The 20,578-nt window shown below is 40.5% G+C and overlaps 1 protein-coding gene across 1 annotated transcript in view; it reads left to right on the plus strand.

Moving 5' to 3' along the window:
• The window catches only part of LOC127303709 (coatomer subunit beta'-1-like), a 31,930-nt gene extending 11,622 nt beyond the window's left edge, over positions 1-20,308 (plus strand). The window contains exons 5-9 of the mRNA XM_071820128.1: positions 18,845-19,234; positions 19,329-19,466; positions 19,602-19,759; positions 19,913-19,981; positions 20,084-20,308. Of these exons, the coding sequence (XP_071676229.1) occupies positions 18,845-19,234; positions 19,329-19,466; positions 19,602-19,759; positions 19,913-19,981; positions 20,084-20,174 (846 nt within the window). The 3' untranslated portion in view covers positions 20,175-20,308. The remainder of the gene's footprint in view (positions 1-18,844; positions 19,235-19,328; positions 19,467-19,601; positions 19,760-19,912; positions 19,982-20,083) is intronic.
• The last annotated feature ends 270 nt before the right edge of the window (positions 20,309-20,578 follow it).

The following is a 20,578-nucleotide window of genomic DNA, read 5'->3' on the forward strand; positions in this document are numbered from 1 at the left end:
AAATATTTTTTACAAAAAAAATCAAAATTCGAATTTCTTAATTTCACCGAATAGTAGATTGCATAACATACAAGAATCTGAAAACATTTTATTTTTTGCATTTTCTATCATTTTCATTTGTATTTTACAAAGCAAAAAAAGACGATCCACGGGGGGGGGGGGGGGGGGGGGTGGTGGTGCGTGGGGAGCAGAAAAACCTTTAGTACCGGCCATACCGGTTCGTGACACTAAAGGTTTTCGGGCTGACGCCAACCTTTAATACCGGTTCGTGACACGAACCGGTACTAAAGGTCCTGCACAAACTGGTACAAAAGGTTACAGGCGGCCTGGGCAGTGCAACCGGTAATAATGCACCCTTTAGTACCGGTTCGTAAGGAAGCCGGTACTAAAGGGTTGGACGGAAGCCCCTTTTTCTACTAGTGAAACCAGTTCTTGAAGGAAGTGGTCTTAAATAGCTCAGGGGCTCTAGTGTATAGGGGGATGCCGTTGACCAGCTATCATGCAAAAAAGGGAGTGTGGAATGTCAAAATTGACATGGAGGAACCAAAGATGGAATGTCAAAATCGTCCCAAGCGTTGGGTCAAGGATACCGAGCTGTCTACACGACCACCGTGTCATCGAGCACCATCACAAGCACCGTTTTATCCAGCTCGGAACTGATCATCGCGCAGTGTGGTGTGAGCATTAATTTGAAGGCAGACTTCAACATGGGAAGTGTTAAGTACTAATCAACTATTTCAAAACACCGATCTGATGGAAAGAATTAGGCAATTTACTTATTCATTTTAACGTCCCTTTCACGTGTGAACCGAAGACAAGTCAACACGTATAAACAAAGGCGGATGGCTCTACATGCCAGTAGGTAGACGGGAGGGGGATAACAACATTTTATAGAATAAATTGTGAAAATCGAGACTTAAACTCGAGACCCTGGCTCTGATACCTTTTTAAGTTTCATGCACTAACCAAATCCTCATGTATACGTACTAGCACGTAGAGCCATACGGCTCTGTTTACATTTCAAGGGCACTCGGACTGGGTGCATCAAGTTAGATTCAACCCATAGACTGCGGGAAACACTTTTGCAAGGTGTTCAAGCGACTCCACGATAAAGGAACCATTGGTGTGGACCTCGTTACAGGCACGCGAGATGAGACAAGTAGGCTAGGCTCGGCCTCGTTACAGGTGCACCTGGTACAATGACATTGCGCCTAGCGAGTGATCAAGCGGATCCTAGAGCGCGGGTAGACTCGGTGGCGCGAGTTGGGCAATATGAAGTAGATGGGTTTTCCATATTGGATGAAGACTGGCTGAATACCCGTGCATTGCCACGACTTTTGAATTTTATAATTATCGCTCATGTTTAGTGTAAACATAAATTAACCAACCATTAAATTTGAATAATTCGACAATTATGGAAAGCAATTTTCACTCCACCACATAATTAAAAAAAACATTTTTCTTTTCATGTCACCTATTATACATACACAATAACAAATAATTTTGTGGCGGTCTCTCCAGATTTCAAAAAATATTTAATTTGTTATTTCACTCTAAAACCTCTCTACTTCTTTCTATTCTTTTTTTGAAAAATCAGAAAGGACATTTTTTTATAAATATAGTGGGAAAACTCCTGGATAGGCCAACCCACCAAGGCCGAACCCTAGCCTGCCCCGTCCTTCTCCCTCCTTCCTATACTCTCCTCATGGTCGACACTCGTATGCCCCACCATCCTCCCTCGCTCAACTCCCGCATGCGAACTTCCAAAAAATCTTCTGGATGTGCCGCTCGCTCCTCTTCATCCGCTCGTGTGACACCTCGCACGCCTCCATTAGCCTCTTTGAGATGCACCTTGCAGCTCCTCTTCTTCTTCCTCTCAATCTCACGTTACCTCAAGAACACACACCACGCACACATACACCAAGAGAGAAAATGTTCATGCTTTGCTAAGAGAGTCTTCTCCTTGGTGACTACACATACTATACATTTTTTGCTCAGACCTCACGACTACTTTTTTTAGCGGAACGACAGAAGCTTTATTTTTTTCGATAAAGGAGCTTAGCCCCAGCCTATGCATCAATAGATGCACACGGCTTGCTTTATTAATTAAAGTATCAAGTCACAGAACGTTCAACATCACCTATTACAATCATGGAAAAGCTAAGGTCGATACATGAATCAACCAGCTAAAAACATGGCACTCAGAAAAGCTACGCATTTGCTATTCTATTAAGATGCCGCCACCCAGTAGCCTGGAAAAAGAAGTCCTGAGCAACCACTAGCATCCGGTTGCATCCAATAACCATACCCTCCCGCTGCTCCACCGGGAGAAGGAAAACCCATTGTTGGATTGAATGAGCAGCTCGCTGGATAACCTGCAAAAAATTAGTTCCACTTTGTTTTTGTTAAATACCAAATCATTTCGAGTCCTCCAGATAGCCCAACAAATGGCCGACACACCAATACGGATCTTTTGTTTGTCATTGTTGTTTACACCATCCAGCCATCTACCAAACATATTAGTAATATTAGCTGGCGGTGGAATATTATATGAAATATATATCATCCGCCATATTATCTTCGCAAAAGGGCACCGAATAAACAGATGATTAACGGTCTTCGTGGAATCCAAAAACAACACTTTTGACATCCTTTCCACTTCCATTTAGCTAAATTGTCTTTAGTTAATAGTACTTTATTACTCATAAACCACATAATTTTTTTAATTTTCAACGGGATTTTTAACTTCCATAGATATTTACGGAGATAAATAGCATGCCCATTCATATAGTCATGGTACATAGACTTAACTGAAAAAATATCCGAGTCAGAAAGCTTCCAAATAAACTTATCGGGCTCCGATGTTAAATTAATTGTAATAAGTCGTTGACACAAGTGTAACCATTGTACCCACTTGCTATCACTTAAACCTCTTCAAAAAGTGATATTAATAGGATTTGTTGCAAGCACGGTCGACACTAACACATTCTTATGTTGAACAATGTTATATAGAGCCGGATATTGAAGAGACAAAGGAGTATCCCCTATCCATACATCCTCCCAAAACCTAAAAGATGTTCCATCCCCCACTTTGAAAGAACCTCTCTTGAAGAAGTCGTATTTAACATGCATGAGACCCTTCCAGAAAGGTGAATCAGTCGGCTTGACCTCTACTTGTGCCAACGTTTTATTTTTAAGACATTTATTACATAAGAGCTGCTACCACATACCCTCCTCGGAGAGAAGTTTAAACAACCATTTTCTCAGCAAACATTTATTTTTCAATTCCAAAACCTCAATTCCTAGCCCACCTTGATCCTTCGGTCTACACAATATATTCCATTTAGACAGTCTATATTTCCTTTTGTGCTCATCTGATTGCTAGAAAAAATTGGATCTATAGGAGTCTAACCTTTTCCTAAACCCAACTGGTATTTCCAAGAAAGAGAGCATGAACATCAGAAGGCTAGTAAGAACCGCATTAATAAGAACCAGCCTATCCCCAGAAGACAACATTTTACTCCTCCAACACCCCAATTTAGATGCAAAGCGGTTTTCAATAGGATGCCACTCCGCATTCCGCAGTGTCCTATGATGCACCGGAATCCTCAAGTATTTTATCGGTAAGGTTCCCGACTCGCACCCAAAAATATGTCTATATTGGTCCTCCATATCCTTGACCTTACCAAAATAGAAAATTTCACTTTTATGGAAATTAATCTTTAATCCCAACAGTTGTTCGAAAATACATCAGATTAATTTCATATGAACTGCCTTTGCAATATCATGTTCCAAAAAGAGAATAGTATCATCCGCATATTGTAAAATGGAGATCCCTCCTTCAATTAAATGAGGCAACAAACTCCCCACTTTACCATCCTCCTTAGCCCTAGCAATAAGAATTGCTAACATATCCGTGACAATGTTAAAAAGAATTGGAGATAAAGGATCCCCTGCCGTATGCCTTTCCTAGTTTGGAAGTTATGTCCAATTACATCATTAACTCTGATACCAACACTCCCCCCTTGCACAAATTTCTTAATTCTATCGCACCAAATAGGATCAAACCCCTTCATACGTAGAACTTGCTGTAGAAAGGGCCATTTCACCTTATCATACGCTTTTTCAAAATCAATCTTAAAAAGCACCCCATCAAGTTTCTTCCTATGCAATTCATGTATTGTTTCATGTAGAATAACTACTCCCTCTAGGATATGTCTACCAGGGATAAAAGCCGTCTGTGCCGGTCTAATCACTTTCTGTGCTACCTGAGAAATTCTATTTGTCGCCACTTTAGTAAAAAAATTGAAACTCACATTAAGCAGACATATCGGCCTATATTGTTGTATCTGTGTCGCATATTCCTTTTTGGGCAGCAGCGTGATCACTCCAAAATTCAATTTATATAAAGGCAACTCTCCTTTCCGAAAACTCTCAAAAAGAGCCATTAAACCAATTTTAATAACCCCCCAAAAGTGTTGATAGAACTCTGCAGGGAAACCATCTAGTCCAGGTGATTTATTATGGTCCATATGAAAAATAGCGTCATGAATCTCCTCCATTGAGAAATTCGCAATAAAACTCTATTCTCATCCGCCGACAATTGCGGAATATCATTAATCCTACCCTCATCCAGGGAAACAGAACTAGGTTCAGGGTTACCAAATAATTTTTTATAATACTCCGAGATGTACACCCGCAATTTATCATCCCCAACAATAGTCCCCTCATCTTGCTCAAGTCGATAGATCTTCTTTTTTCTATGCTTTCCATTCGCTATTAGGTGGAAATATTTAGTATTGTCACCCCCTTCCTGAATGTATTTAACTTTAGCCCTTTGTGCCCACTTAATTTCTTCCTCTCGTATGAGCTTATTCAATTTTTCATTAGCTTGTTTTAACTCAGTGCGCTGTACACAAGACAACGGCACCATTTCAACTTTAATATCCAAAGTATCAATAATGTTCAAAAGCCTTTCCTTCTCCCTCTTGTATTGTCCACTTAAATTTTTAGCCCAACCCCGTAAGAATCTGCGCAAATGCCTAATCTTATTTTGCCAAGTTTGAATCAGCGTTTTCCCAAGGGGCTCTGCCGCCCACTCATTAGCAACAATGTCATAGAACCCCTCCTGTTCCAACCAAGCTAACTCAAAGTAGAACCACGGCTTATTACCTAAATGTGCCTGAATCCCTGCATCAATCAAAAGCGGGGTGTGATCAGATCCAGAGCGAGACAAGGCTCGGACAGTGACCAAAGGGAATTTTTGTTCCCATTCAACACTAGCTAATACCCTATCCAGTTTTTCATAGGTAGGGTTTTCTCGTCTACTAGCCCATGTAAATTGGCGTCCCGACATCGCAATTTCTCTTAAATTTAGATTCTCAATAATCACATTAAAAATAAAAGGCCACCGAGGATTGAAGTTAGCATTACTTTTATCCTCAGGTTTTCTCAAAATGTTAAAATCCCCAGCTAATAACATCGGTGTAGTTTCAGATTCACACGTCCTAACAAGTTCTCCAAGAAACTCGTGTTTATTTTTCTCTTGTGCCGCCCCATACACCGGCACAAGTAACCATTGGAACCCATCTTTTTTTGAAGTAATAGACAGCTTAACACAACAGTCCCCACTATCTACCCTATTGACCACCAAAGTAGCCGTATTAATTCCAACCAGAATGCCACCCGATCTCCCAATCGGCGGCAAGCAAAACCACACAAACTCCTTTCCCGCTGCTAAATCCCTAAGGAAGGGTACCGCACAATTAGATCTTCCAGTCTCAAGCAAAGCTATGAAATCTAGGTCATACTCCCTAATTAATTCTTTTACAAATAAATGTTTTCCCGGATCTTTAAACCCCTCACTATTCCAAGTAATACCCCTAAGATTAGTCATTGATATTTGGTATTTTTAAATCTAACCCGGTTACTCCTCCTTACCGTGTTGTTATCAAATGTTTTTTCTTACGGTCCTTTCTCTCCTTAGGAACAACCAAAGGTTCATCATCCAAATAATCCTCCCCTTTCAAATCAAGACATAATTCAGATGCATGAGAGTAACCACCAAACAAGACGCGGTATCATTTATCAAGCTATCCGATTTTTTAAGTATTGTTATATTAATCTAGCCGAAGCAACACACTCAGAATGGGAGTTACCCAAAGAAACTCCCAACAAAGAAGCATTATCAATGATATGATCATCTGTAAACGAGGTAATTGAAGAAGGTTTCAGAGGAGACTTCCCTAGCACAGGTATCTCTGCACGTTGTTTTGCGATCTTCATCGCCCTCTCCATCTGTGTGGCATCAGAGTTGAGTTGAGCACTCAGCCTACCACTCGACCGAACTCCACACACGTCCTCTTCACGAATCCCTCCAAACGCTATCACGAGGAGTATGCATACACTCCTTAGTTACTCCCTCTCTTGCGGCCACTTTAGCATTCCCAGCCAAACCCAAATTCTGTTCATACAAAGAGGGTGATTGGAAAGTTGCATCAAAAGTCGTCTGAAAAACAGAGTCAGACGGAGAGAAAGGCATCTTGGTCTGAATGATCGATGTAGCAGCATTTGTAAGACCAGCCATGCAAGCTGGGCTGACATGCACATTGGGCCGTCCCGTTGCAGCGCCGGCAGCCGCCCCTGAGCGAGACATACTCGCAGGGCCGGGACCCCCAGAACGCGACACACTGGCTGAGCCAAGCCCAGCCATAGCTTCCCCAGGCAGAAGCTTTATTAACGGTTTATAACGTTTATAGATATACCCAAATGGCTAGAGGGATGGGAAAATTACCACACATCTCTACCTGCATCTAGGGTAGTCGGTGAGCTTCCCCATTTACAGAAATCACCAAATGTTTGATCGTGCAAGTCGGTGAGCTTCCCCATTTGTTTCTCGTCGTTCATGGCTAAATGTAGCCATCAGAAAAATCCGCCCCTTGATAAGGATCTCCTTGATGATCATGCAATGCTGCCCAAGAGGACTTCCCTTGTCAATCTCCTTTATCACGTTCAAGCAATCAATCGCAATATGAACCTTAGACGCATGCATATCTTCAGCTAGAGCCAAAGCTTCCGAACATGCCATTGCCTCTATGACTTCAGGATTTGTGATACCTTCAAAGGTTGTTGTTGATGCGCCGATGAAAGTACCGTGCTCATCTCTGTTTACACACGCAACAGCTCCCCACATAGCTGATCGCGCCACTGCACCATCACAATTAATATTTGTGAAACCTCCCGGTGGTGGTAACCAACTCGCAACAGGTCGAGGAGACCGACCTCCAGCAGGAACCGCCAAACTCCCCACTTGTTCTAGTTCGACAAGATATCTTTCAATAAAGTGATGAGTATTTAGAGGAGCTTGTTGCTCACCCTAAAAAATGAGCTTACTCCTTGCCCACCATATGGCCCAGAGGGTTACCAAAACCTCAACGAACTTCCTCTGCGGCAAGCTGTTACTCAAGCCAAACAACCACTATTTAGAATCGAACGATTCATCTTCAAAGACTAGGAGCATAAGATCATCTTCCCTCAACACCCATACACTATGCGCCATATCACACTCCAGCAGAGAATGTCTCCATGTGTCATTTGCAGCATTGCAAATAGGGAACCTAGGTGAATTTTCTATATGCCTATGAGCTCTCACTTCTCCAGTAGGCAACGATGCCCACGCCAACCGCCATGCAAATAACCTGAGTTTGGATGGCACCGGGACCTTCCATAACTTCTTCCATGACTTCTATTCCTGCTCAGTATTCGAACTTTTTGGACTAGCATCAAAATAATTCTCACGTCGTCGCTTAGTTTGTGCCAACATCTTATATGCAGATCTGACCGAGAACACACCAACTCGATCATAGTGCCAAGGCCACCTATCCGAGAGCCTCATATGACTAATTGAAATTTCCTTAATAGTCTCCACATCCACTGGCGTAAAGAATTTTTCCAGAGCTGCAACTTTCCATGTGCGAGTCGCTGAACTAATCAGTTCCGTAACCATTTGAGGAGGATCTCGAGCAATGCAACAAAATGGCATGAGCTTGAAATCCCTTGGGATCCAATTCATATCCCAGATGCGCGTATCCAGGCCCTCACCAACACGCTTAATCAGACACAGATTTAGGACATCCCTTCCCTCACATAACGACCTCCAAATCTGAGAAGGCCGTGATCCCAAAGACGTTTCCAATATGCTACAATCTGGAAAATACACAGCTTTTAAAACCCTTGCACTTAGAGACTCAGGATCCATCAAAATTCTCCAAACTTGTCTTGCAAGTAAAGCCAAGTTGAACAGTTCCAAATCACGGAAGCCTAGGCTGCCTTGATATTTCAGCATTGTCATGGAATCCCAAGATACCCATGCTGCCTTTTTTCCCCATTCTTGCATCCCCACCAAAACTTGCACATTACCGATGTGATATGATCACAAAGGCCCCTTGGCAATTTGAACAAAGCCATGGAATAAGTGGGAATCGCTTGAAGAACAGACTTAATCAGAATTTTTTTCCCTCCACCAGAAAGGATTTTTTCCATCCACCCCTGAACTCGCTTCCAAATACGATCCTTCAAATACACAAAAGCTCCATTTTTTGATCTCCCAACTTGTGTTGGCAAACCCAGATATCTATCATTCAACGATTCATTAGGAACCTCCAGAGCACTTGCTTAATGATGTAGTGCAGTTGGGAAACCCCAAGAGGAAGGTATGATGAGCACAGCAGCAAGTTTTTCCTCAGTAACAAACCAAGGTTTAATCGACCAGTAGGAGAAAGAAATCACTTATGAAGGTTGTTGCTAGCTGACGTTGGTAGGGCACACTACCGGTTTCAGCAACAACGTGGAACCTGCACACAACACAACCACAATACTTTGCCCCAACTTATAGTGAGGTTGTCAATCTCACTGGTTTTGCTGGAAACAAAGGATTAGATGTATAATGTGGAAACAGATGTTTGTTTGCAGTGAAAAGAGAACAGTGCTTGCAGTAAGGAAACAGAACATGAGTTTGCAGTAGATGATTTATCGATGTAAAAGAAAGGACCGGGGTCCACAGTTCACTAGAGGTGTCTATCCATAAAGATAAATAACATGCTGGGTGAACAAATTAAAGCTGGGAAATTGACAGAATAAAGACCATACATGACAAGGTGATTACTATGAGATCCATGTGGGCATTACAACAAGATTCATAGACCGTAATCCAACTGCGTCTATGACTAATAATCCACCCTCAGGATATCATCCGAACAATATTGGGTATTAAGTTACAAGCAACAGATTATTGCATTAAGTATAGCGTGTAAAGTAAACAATAGAATTATCCCTAGATAAAGCATTGTTGTTTTCTCCCTTGTAACAACAGCACATCTACAACCTTAGAAGTTATTGTCACTCTCCCAGATTACTAGAGGCATGAACCCACCATCGAGCATAAATACTCCCTCTTGGAGTCACATGCACATACTTGGCCAAAGCATCTACTAGCAACAGAGAGCATGCAAGATCACAAATAACATGTATAACAGATCATAATCAACTCAACCATAGTATTCAATATTCATTGGATCCCAGCAAACACAATATGTAGCATTACATAAAGATGATGTTAATCATGATAGGCAGCTCACAAGATCTAAACATGAAGCATATTGAAGAGAAGACAACCATCTAGCTACTGCTATGGACCCGTAGTCCAGAGATGAACTACTCACGCATCTCTTCGGAGGCGGGCATGGTAATATGAAGAGGCCTCCGGTGATGATACTCCTCTCCGGTAGGGTGCCAGGAAGAGCTTCAGAACCCTCCCGAACTAGGGTTGACGATGGCGGCGGCGACGGAACTTTTCGTGGATGGAGGCTCGGGTTTCTGGGGTTTTCCCGAGGATGCGCCTAGGGGTGGTGTGGCCGCCTCCCGGCTCTTCTCCGTCTCCCCTTTGGACTCCATCTTCGTGACAGAAAAATAGGAACTTCGGCTTTTGTTTCATCCAATTCCAAGAATATTTCCTGTACAACTTTTCTGAAATACAAAAACAGCAGAAAACAGGAACTGGCACTGTGGCATCTTGTTAATAGGTTAGTTCCAGAAAATACATAAAAATGTCACGAAGTGTAAACAAAACATATAGCAATTGGTGTAAAACAAGCATGGAGCATCAAAAATTATAGATACGTTTGCGTCGTATCAAGCATCCCCAAGCTTAACTCCTGCTCGTCCTCGAGTAGGTAAGTGATAACAAAAATAATTTTTGAGGTGACATGCAGCCAACACAATCTTGATCAAATTATTGTAAAGCATTGTAAGCTAAGATCAAAGTACTCTAAACATAGGCATGATAGATATAATTCTAACAATAGAACTTAGCAACTATGTTACAACATGAAAAGTAACTCAAACAAAAGATCATGAATAATAGTGCACTGAAAGCAACTGTTTGTTTTTTAGCATAGAGAAAACATAGCAAGTGGTATTCAGCTTGTCCTTCATGGAATAGCAAAACATTGATGCCAGGACACCTTTAAAGTTCATAAGGGTGACTAGATACAGATAATTTGAGAACAAGCAATAACATAATTATGAAACAATCAATAATAAATCTTGGGACTATGCACATTATACTCAGAATGACAACTATGCTATCTTAATTGGTGCATAAAGTTTGAAGATGAAGACTCAACATAAAAGTAAAAGAAAGACCCTTCGCAGAGGGAAGCAGAGATTACTCATGTGCTAGAGCTTTTTATTTGAATAAACATAGGTGTTGAAAATGTATTTTGAGAGGTTTGTATGTCTATGTCAACGAATGGTACAAACGATTTATCATCCTTTTAGGCTTAATGGCTTCAAGAGAGGCTCCCATAGAGAGAACGATAAAATTCCTCTACTCCTTTGTTTAAACAAGCTAAATTCATGATTTCTCAAGTCCATAGTGTTAGGAGATTTATTTGATTGTTTGTTTATTTAGCCGGGCTGGGCACCCGTTTGCCTGCTCTTTTTGCAATATTAGAGACTAGCACATTATGCATGCTAGTCAAGGTTTGAAGCCAAATGAACATGAAAGAGACAATAAAGCATCCAACACTTCCTCATGAGCTAAAATAGGAACACAAAACAGGTAATAGGTTTTGAAGCTTTTAAAGGTAGCACACAAGCAATTTACTTTGGAGTGGCGGTGAAATACCACATATAGGTAGGTATGGTGGAAAATTTTGGCAAAATTTGATTTTTTGGGAGTTGGATGTACGAGTAGAGATCATACTCAGCACAAGTGAAGGTTAGCAAAAGACTGGGAGCGACCAACTAAGCGAGCAATAATGGCCATTATCATGCATAGCGACAAAACATTATTAATCAAAGCATAAAGTGATATTACAAGTAAAAAAATAAATGATCATCGAGGCTTGTAGTCATAACATGGTGTAAGCATGTGCCAAGTCAACCCAAATAAATCATCAAAGGAGAATACCACACTATTATGCTTTTGTATGATGGAAACAAGACATGATTTTTTCAATGGCACATTAAGCACTATCAGCTATTTGAGACAAGTCATGCTACAACAATAACTACTAACCATACAATTAAAATAACATCTAACATGACATGCTAAAGTCTAAACCATAGTCTAAACAAGCATCCTTTTGCACCAATATAAGCACGAAATATTTTACTCTTCTCCAACACCAATCAACTTATTAGAAACAATTCTCATAGATAATAATCAATAAAGACCAGAGAGCTAATCATACCTAAATAAAGAAAACTAACAAGCTCTGAACAAAATACAGGTGAAAAAACCAGAACTAAACGCAGTACTAGCAAAATAGAACACTCACAGAACATTAAAAGTGAAAACTAGAGTGTTCTATGCAATTAAAACGGAGTGTGTCATTCTCCAAAAAAAATGATGTGATGAGATCCAACCATATACTACAGCAAACAAAACAAAATAAAACTAAAAACAAAAATAAAGACGCTCCAAGAACAACACATAGCATATGAAGCAATAAAAATATAGTGCCTTGAAAGATAACCTGATACTTTGTTGATGAAGAAGGGGATGCCTTGGGCATCCCCAAGCTTTGACGCTTGTACCTCTTGGATATTTCTTGGGGTGACATGGGCATCACCAAGCTTGAACTTTTGTCCATCCTTCATCTCATCACATCATTCTTCTCTCCCTTCAAGCTTGAACTTGAAAACTTCCTTCACACAAAACTTCACACAATTTTCATTAGCAACATTAGTGCAATCAAAATAACAAATCCATTTTGATTCAGTTCTAACACGAGTCAAACATCCATTCAAACATTCACTACTGTAGAAACTTATTTAAAAGCTATTTACCTCAAAAGAACTCAAAAAGAAAAAGATTAAGAGGCAAATGCAAATAGTGGCAGAAATCTGTCAAAACAGAACAGCATGTAAAGATCGATTATTTCGAAAATCCTCTGTTGCTCACATCGAAAAGTGCAAAACTAATGAAAGTTAGATAATAACCCGGGGCATATGCTCAAAACTTGTTAGCTCAATCCGACGTTCTGGCTGGGAGTAATAATTTTTTTGGTGATAGCACAGAATTTGTTTTAGGACAACAACTTCCCCAAATCTTACCTTCTTCCAATTAGAGGCTATTCTTGGCATAAAAACAAAATAGAAAGGATAAGGAGCGGTTGTTATAGAGGTAAAAACTTCCAAGACTCAACAAAAGAAAAATTACAGAAAATAAAACATGGGTTATCTCCCAAAAGTGCTTTTCTTTAACGCCTTTCAGCTAGGCGCCAGAAATAGCTTGAATCAAGTATTGTCAAGTGAAGAAGCATCAACATCACAATTTGTCCTAATAATAGAATCGAAAGGTAGCTTCTTTCTCTCTCTAGGGAAGTGTTCCATATCTTTCTTGAGTGGGAATTGATATTTAATAATCCCATCTCTCATATCAATAATAGCACCAACAGTTCTAAGAAAAGGTCTTCCCAAAACAATATGACAAGAAGCATTGCATTCAATATCCAAAACAACAAAATCAACGGGGACACAATTATTATTAACTGTAATAAAAACATTATTAACTCTCCACAAAGGTTTCTTATTAGCAATATCAGAAACATGAACATCCAAATAACATTGTTCCAAAGGTGGCAAATCAAGCATATCATAATTTTTTCTAGGTATAATAGAGATGCTTGCACCAAGATCACATAAAGCATTTCAATCAAAGTTATTCACTTTCATCTAAATTATGGGCTCCCAACTATCTTATAACTTCCTAGGAATAGAAGCTTCATGTTTTAACTTTTCTTCTCTAATTTGCATGAGAGTATTTGTAATATGTTTTGTAAAAGCCATATTTATAGCTCTAGCATTAGGAATTCTAGCAAGATTTTGTAGGAACATAATTACTTCAGAGATATTGCAATCATCAAAATCAAAGTCATTATTATCAAAGGTAAGAGGACTATTGTCTCCCATACTTTGAAAAATTTCAGCACTCTTATCAGAAATAGTTTCAGTGGTTCTAGGAAATTTTGTAGAAGGAGTGGGGACTTTTCCTACACCAATTATTTTACCATTAATAGTAGGAGGTTTGCTAACATTTGATGCTTCGACACTACTAGTGGTGGGGTACAAACTTTAGTCATACTATTATTTCTAGCAATTTTATCCTCTCTTTCCCACCTAGCATGCAATTCAGCCAACATCCTAACATTGTCATCAATTCTAACTTGAATGGCGTTCAAAGTCTTGCTTTCTTTAACACCATGAGGCATAACCTTTAGTTTAAGAAGTTCAACATCAAGAGCAAGGCTATCAACTTTAGAAGCAAGAACATCAATTTTACCAAACTTTTCCTCAACAGATTTATTGAAAGCAATTTGTTTACTAATAAAGTCCTTAAGTATGACTTCAAGATCAGAGGGTGCACTTCTGTTGTTTTTATAAGAATTACCATAAGTATTTCCATAACCAATACCATTGTTAGAATGATACGGCCAATAATTGTTACTACCAAAATTATTCCTATAAGAATGGTTGTTAAAATTATTGCTTTTAATGAAGTTCACATCAACATGCTCTTCTTGAGCAACCAAAGAGGCTAAAGGAATATTATTTGGATCAACATGAGTTTTACCATTAACAAGCATAGATATAATGGTATCAATCTTATCACTCAAAGAGGAGGTTTCTTCAACATAATTTACCTTCTTACCTTGTGGAGCCCTCTTAGTGTGCCATTCAGAATAATTTATCATCAAGAAGCTTTGTTGCAGCCCCCAAAGTAAGGGACATAAAGGTATCTCCAGCAACTGAATCCAGAAGGTTTCTTGAAGAAAAAATCAGTCCTGCATAATTTTTTTGGATGATCATTCAAGTAGTCAGTCCATGAGTTGAACAGTTCTTTACCAAAGATTTCATTCTTTCCCAATCTTGACCAACATGTTCATTATCAAATTGTTTAAATTTCATTATGTCACTTCTCAAGGATATAATCTTAGCAGGAGGATAATATTTTCCAATGAAAACATCTTTGCATTTAACCCAAGAATCAATACTATTTCCAGGCAAAGATAGCAACCAATCTTTAGCTCTCCCTCTCAAAGAGAAAGGAAACAATTTTAGTTTAATAATATCCCCATCTACATCCTTATAATTTTGCATCTCACAAAGTTCAACAAAATTATTAAGGTGAGAAGCAGCATCATCACTACTAACACCAGAAAATTGCTCTCTCATAACAAGGTTTAACAAAGCAGGTTTAATTTCATAGAAAGCTGCTTCAGGAGCAGGTGGAGCAATAGGTGTACAAATGAAATCATTGTTGTTTGTGCTAGTAAAGTCACACAACTTGGTGTTCTCAGTACTACTCATTTTAGCAAGATTAAAACAGAACAACAAAAATAACAACTATAAAAGGAACTAAATTTTTTGTGTTTTTGATAAAAAGAAGCAAACAAGACAAAGTAAAATAAACTAAGCAAAACAATAACAAAGTAAAGAGATTGGAAATGAGAGACTCCCCTTGCAGAAATCCTCTTTCTCCCCAGCAACGGCGCCAGAAAATAGCTTGATGTAATGCAGTTGGGAAACCCCAAGAGGAAGGTATGATGAGCACAGCAGCAAGTTTTCCCTCAGTAAGAACCAAGGTTTAATCGACTAGTAGGAGAAAGAAATCACTTCTGAATGTTGTTGCTAGCTGATGTTGGCAGGGCGCACTACCGGTATCAGCAACAACGTGCAACCTGCACACAGCAAAAGCACAATACTTTGCCCCAACTTACAGTGAGGTTGTCAATCTCACCGGTTTTGCTAAAAACAAATGATTAGATGTATAATGTGGAAAGAGATGTTTGTTTGCAGTAAAAAGAGAACAGTGCTTGCAGTAAGGAAACAACAGGTGTTTGCAGTAGATGATTTATCGATGTAACAGAAAGGACCGGGGTTCACAATTCACTAGAGGTGTCTCTCCATAAAGATAAATAACATGCTGGGTGAGCAAATTACAGCTGGGAAATTGACAGAATAAAGACCATACATGACAACGTGATTACTATGAGATTCATTTGGGCATTACAACAAGATTCATAGACCGTAATCCAACTGCATATATGACTAATAATCCACCCTCAGGATATCATCCGAACAACTTTGGGTATTAAGTTGCAAGCAACAGATTATTGCATTAAGTAAAGTGTGTAAAGTAAACAATAAAATTATCCTTGGATAAAGCATTGTTTTGTTTTCTCCCTAGTAGCAACAGCACATCTACAACCTTAGAAGTTATTGTCACTCTCCCAGATTACTAGAGGCATGAACCCACTATCGAGCATAAATACTCCCTCTTGGAGTCACAAGCACATACTTGGCCAAAGCATCTACTAGCAACGGAGAGCATGCAAGATCACAAATAACATATATAACAGATCATAATCAACTCAACCATAGTATTCAATATTCATCGGATCCCAGCAAACACAACATGTAGCATTACATAAAGATGATCTTGATCATGATAGGCAGCTCACAAGATCTAAACATGAAGCATATTGAGGAGAAGACAACCATCTAGCTACTGCTATGGACCCGTAGTCCAGAGATGAACTACTCACGCATCACTTCGGAGGCGGGCATGGTGATGAAGAGGCCTCCGATGATGATCTCCCTCTCTGGAAGGGTGCCGGGAAGAGCTTCAGAACCCTCCGTACTAGGGTTGACGATGGCGGCGGCGATGGAACTTTTCTTGGATGGAGGCTCGGGTTTCTGGGGTTTTCCCGAGGATGTCAATATATAGGCGAAGGGGCGAGGTCGGTGGACGCTTGGTAGCCCCACATCATACCTAGGCGCGGCCAGGGGGGCCGCGCCTAGGGGTGGTGTGGCCGTCTCCCGGCTCTTCTCCGTCTCCCCTTTGGACTCCGTCTTCGTGATAGAAAAATAGGAACTTCGGCTTTTGTTTCGTCTAATTCCGAGAATATTTCCTGTGCAACTTTTCTGAAATACAAAAACAGCAGAAAACAGGAACTGGCACTGTGACATATTATTAATAGGTTAGTTCCAGAAAATGCATAAAAATAACACGAAGTGTAAACAAAATATATAGCAATTGGTGTAAAACAAGCATGGAGCATCAAAAATTATAGATACGTTTGCGATGTATCACTTAATAGCATCCCTGACGTTCTGTGCACATCCTTTCCCAAAAACTACTGAAGATTTATCATTACTTATGCTCTGACCCAATCCCCTACAATAAACATCAAGGACAGACTTCATCTTTGTCGCATCTGCCACTGTGGCCTTGCAAAAGACAATACAATCATCCGCGAAAAGGAGATGTCTGACTCTAGGAGCTGTAGAAGCAACCTGAATACCCGACAACTCACCTGTATCCATTGCATTCTTCAATACACATGAGAGACCATCTCCGGCAAGCACAAATAAATACGGTGAAAGCGGGTCACCTTGACGAATCCCTCGCGTAGGTTTAAACGAACCTGTCTTGCCACCATTGAACAAGATAGAGAACGAAACAAATCGAACTCCATGCATGATGGCTTCCACAAACTGGTGAGCAAACCCCATCGTTTTTCATAATTGCTTCGAGATAATCCCACTCCAATTTGTCATATGCTTTCCTCGTATCCAGGTTAAGAGCATAATAAGAATTATTCTTACTCTTATTCCCTTTCATTAAATGCAAGAACTCATATGCGGTGATAACATTATCAGTTATGAGGCGACCAGTAACAAACGCGGATTGTTCTTCTGACACAATTTCCAGAAGAATCATCTTCAGTCTATTGGCTAGTACTTTAGATGCTATTTTAAAAAGCACATTGCACAAGCTAATAGGCCTAAATTGAGAGAGGTATGATGGGTTTTTTTTTACCTTGGGGATAAGTACGATGAACGTCTTGTTTATCTCCTATGGCGAATCATCTCCATTAAGAAGTTGGATAACAATCCTTGTAACGTCCTCACCACATAAATTCCAATGATTTTGGAAAAAATGAGCTAGAAAACCATCCAGGCCAGGTGCTTTTGTAGGAAACATTTGAAATAAAGCAGTTTCACCTCCGCCTCGGTGTATGGTACTAGCAAGTCAGCATTCATTCCACTGGTCACTTTCACCGGCACATGCGATAATACCTCCTCAATGCCAATTGTGCCTTCAGATTTATAGAGATCCTCATAAAATGCTTTCAGGCATATCCTCCAACTCAGCCAAAATGTCACACACTGTGCCATTAGGTCGTGTCCACTGCTCAATCTTGTTCTTCTTTCTTCTATAATTGGCTTTTTGGTGAAAAAAACTTAGCATTCTTGTCACCCTCGGCCAGCCACACTGCACACGTGCCCATTGACGCCACATTATTTCCTCACGGTACCCCAGCTCTGCAAGCCGCTCCTCCACCTTTCGTTCCTCATATGATGGGCCAACTCTAAGAGGCTCATTTCTCAGCACCTCAAGACTTCTTTTAAGCTCCCTCCTCTCCTTACAGACCGCACCAAAGGAAAGTACTGCCCCAGTTTGCACAAGCCTCCGCCGTGCTGTTTATCTTCGATCGAAGATCCTCAACATTTGATACCCTTTCCCTGTTCCAAACCTCCTCGATCATGTGCTTAAAACCCTCATGTCGTTCCCACATAATTTCATAACGAAATGTTCATGCTTTGCTAAGAGAGTCTTCTCCTTGGTGACTTCACAGATTATACATTTTTTGCTCAGCCCTCATGGCTTCCTTTTCTCATTCACTTTCTCAAGTTAAATAGACGGTACATGCAACGGACACACGACCCAAGTCACAAACGACTTGATCCGTTCCTTACTCTCCGCTAGATTCATTCACACACGTTTAGCACTAACCTGTCCGAGCTCATGTAACGGCCACATCACTCGGCCATCCCGCCCCATGCATGAAAAAGCCTATTCTAACAAACACTTGACTAATCCTATACAACAAGGTTAACTCCAACATAGCCAGCCCAGGCTCCTCCACCTCGGCCGCCTCCTTGCACCACGCCACCACCGGCCGGCTCCTGCACTGCCTCTCTCCGTCATGATGCCGAGGTCTCAGCCAGTAAGCTCCATCAGTCTACAGCTTACTTGATGCGTGCCGCCAGGTCGCCACGCCCTTGTCCTCCACCTCCCGTGCGGCCTCTCTCAGCGTAATGCTGAGGTTCCTGCCACCAAGCTCCAGCATCCTTCATCTAGCAAAAAAAAAATCATATTAAATGTTTATGAGTAGTTGGGCACACACAATCAACAAATTTCCATTTTGCTTTTAAAACAGTGGAAGTGGACATGTACCAAACTGATTAAGCATTTTGCAATTTGATGTAGACAAGAATGATGGCAATCCACGACATAGACATGCATGGGGAGGACCCGAAAAAGTTCTACGTTCGGTCAGCTAAATTCATCGAGCCGCTGCAAGATTTTGTGGTCGGGGATAGTGTAGGATATATCCACGTTTACTCATATGAAAAAGTGGAGAAACTGCATAATTTTAGAGGTCATGGGAAAAGCGTCTCCTCACTGGCGGTTCACCCTATTGAGCCATTTGTGCTCTCGGCATCTCGTGACAAGCTGATCAAACTTTGGAACTGGGAGACTGGCTGGCAGTGCATACGGATATTCGAAGGACACTCAGACTGGGTGCATCAAGTGAGATTCAACCCGCAGACTGCGATGAACACTTTTGCAAGTTGTTCACGTGACTCCACGATAAAGGTTCAGTAATTAGTTGATGTAGTTTTTTTAGTATACGAACAGCTTCCATATCAATTTTGCTAATAATTTTGTACTGATGCTTGAGCTTTGGCAGATCTGGAACATGTATTCTCCTACTCCTGTCACCTCATTCGACTGCAATTCCAGAGATGTTCGTGCTCTTGATTATTTCATCCTCGGTGGTGATTTGCAGTATTTGGTTACAAGCTTCTCTTGGTCAGGGAGTGCACGGGTATGGCATCTTCAATATTACTTTATAGTAACATATGAAGAGCTCGCGAAAAAAGAAGTAAAATACTGCTAATGTTGCATGCGTAAATTATTTTGTACGTTCTACCACCCCTGACGCTCCATTTTTTTTTATCAGATCTGGGATTTGCAAACAAATACATGTATCAAACTCATCAACGGACTTCACCGCTCGGGCTACAATATTGCTGCGATTGAAGGTCTCCCAGGTCGTCCGATTCTGCTTACAGTGTCAGATGATCTCACTGTTGCTTTTTGTGACTCAACAACTCACAGGTAACATTTATATTTCCCTACGTACGCCAGCCAACATCTTTCACTCCGACTAGTATTGCAACTGCATTCCCCGTTCGTTCATAATGACGACATGCACCAAAGGTAAAGATAAGTGGCAACGGTAGATGAATACCTTGCTTTACAATTTGGCAGGTATGAGAAAAGGATTAAATTTAACTTGGGATTCATCAAGGACTTTGCATACATTAACATGACAAAAAGGTAAGCGAAACTCCCAAGAATCCTGTAGTTACCTGCATCATATAATTTTCTAGACACTATCTCTCATTTTCTCTCTCTAACCGGAGCATCATATGTGTGCAGCATCGCCGTCCTATATGAAGGCGGAATTGCAATAATTGAAACAGTTGATCTTCCACAAAGATTCGCACTTGATGATGGCGACAGTGGTTGATTTTGACGTTTACTCGGTACAGTATATTGTATAATGCCATCCTTGGTTGCCTTCGTGGATCGTTTTGTATCAGTCACCATGTACATTTTTGCACTGCGTATTGGAATTTTCGTGGATACCATCATCTTGGTAATAACGGAACCAACAAATTAATGTTACCATTCTGTATTGATTTTTATGTGTCGCCACTCGCCACACATTCTTCCCGCAGTGGAATGTGTCGTACGTGCAGACTACCACTGTGTGAAAGCCAAATAGTTTCACCGTTTCAATTGTGCTCTTACAATGTGCTCAGCAATTGAATGCATTTCTTTTCTTGGTAGAAACGGGCAGAAGACTAGAGTTTAAAAAGTTGGGTGTTTAAAAAGAAATTATTCGCAAAGTAGTTAAACACAAGTTGGGTG

The sequence above is a fragment of the Lolium perenne genome, chromosome 5, assembly GCF_019359855.2.
Source record: "Lolium perenne isolate Kyuss_39 chromosome 5, Kyuss_2.0, whole genome shotgun sequence".
NCBI lineage: Eukaryota > Viridiplantae > Streptophyta > Magnoliopsida > Poales > Poaceae > Lolium > Lolium perenne.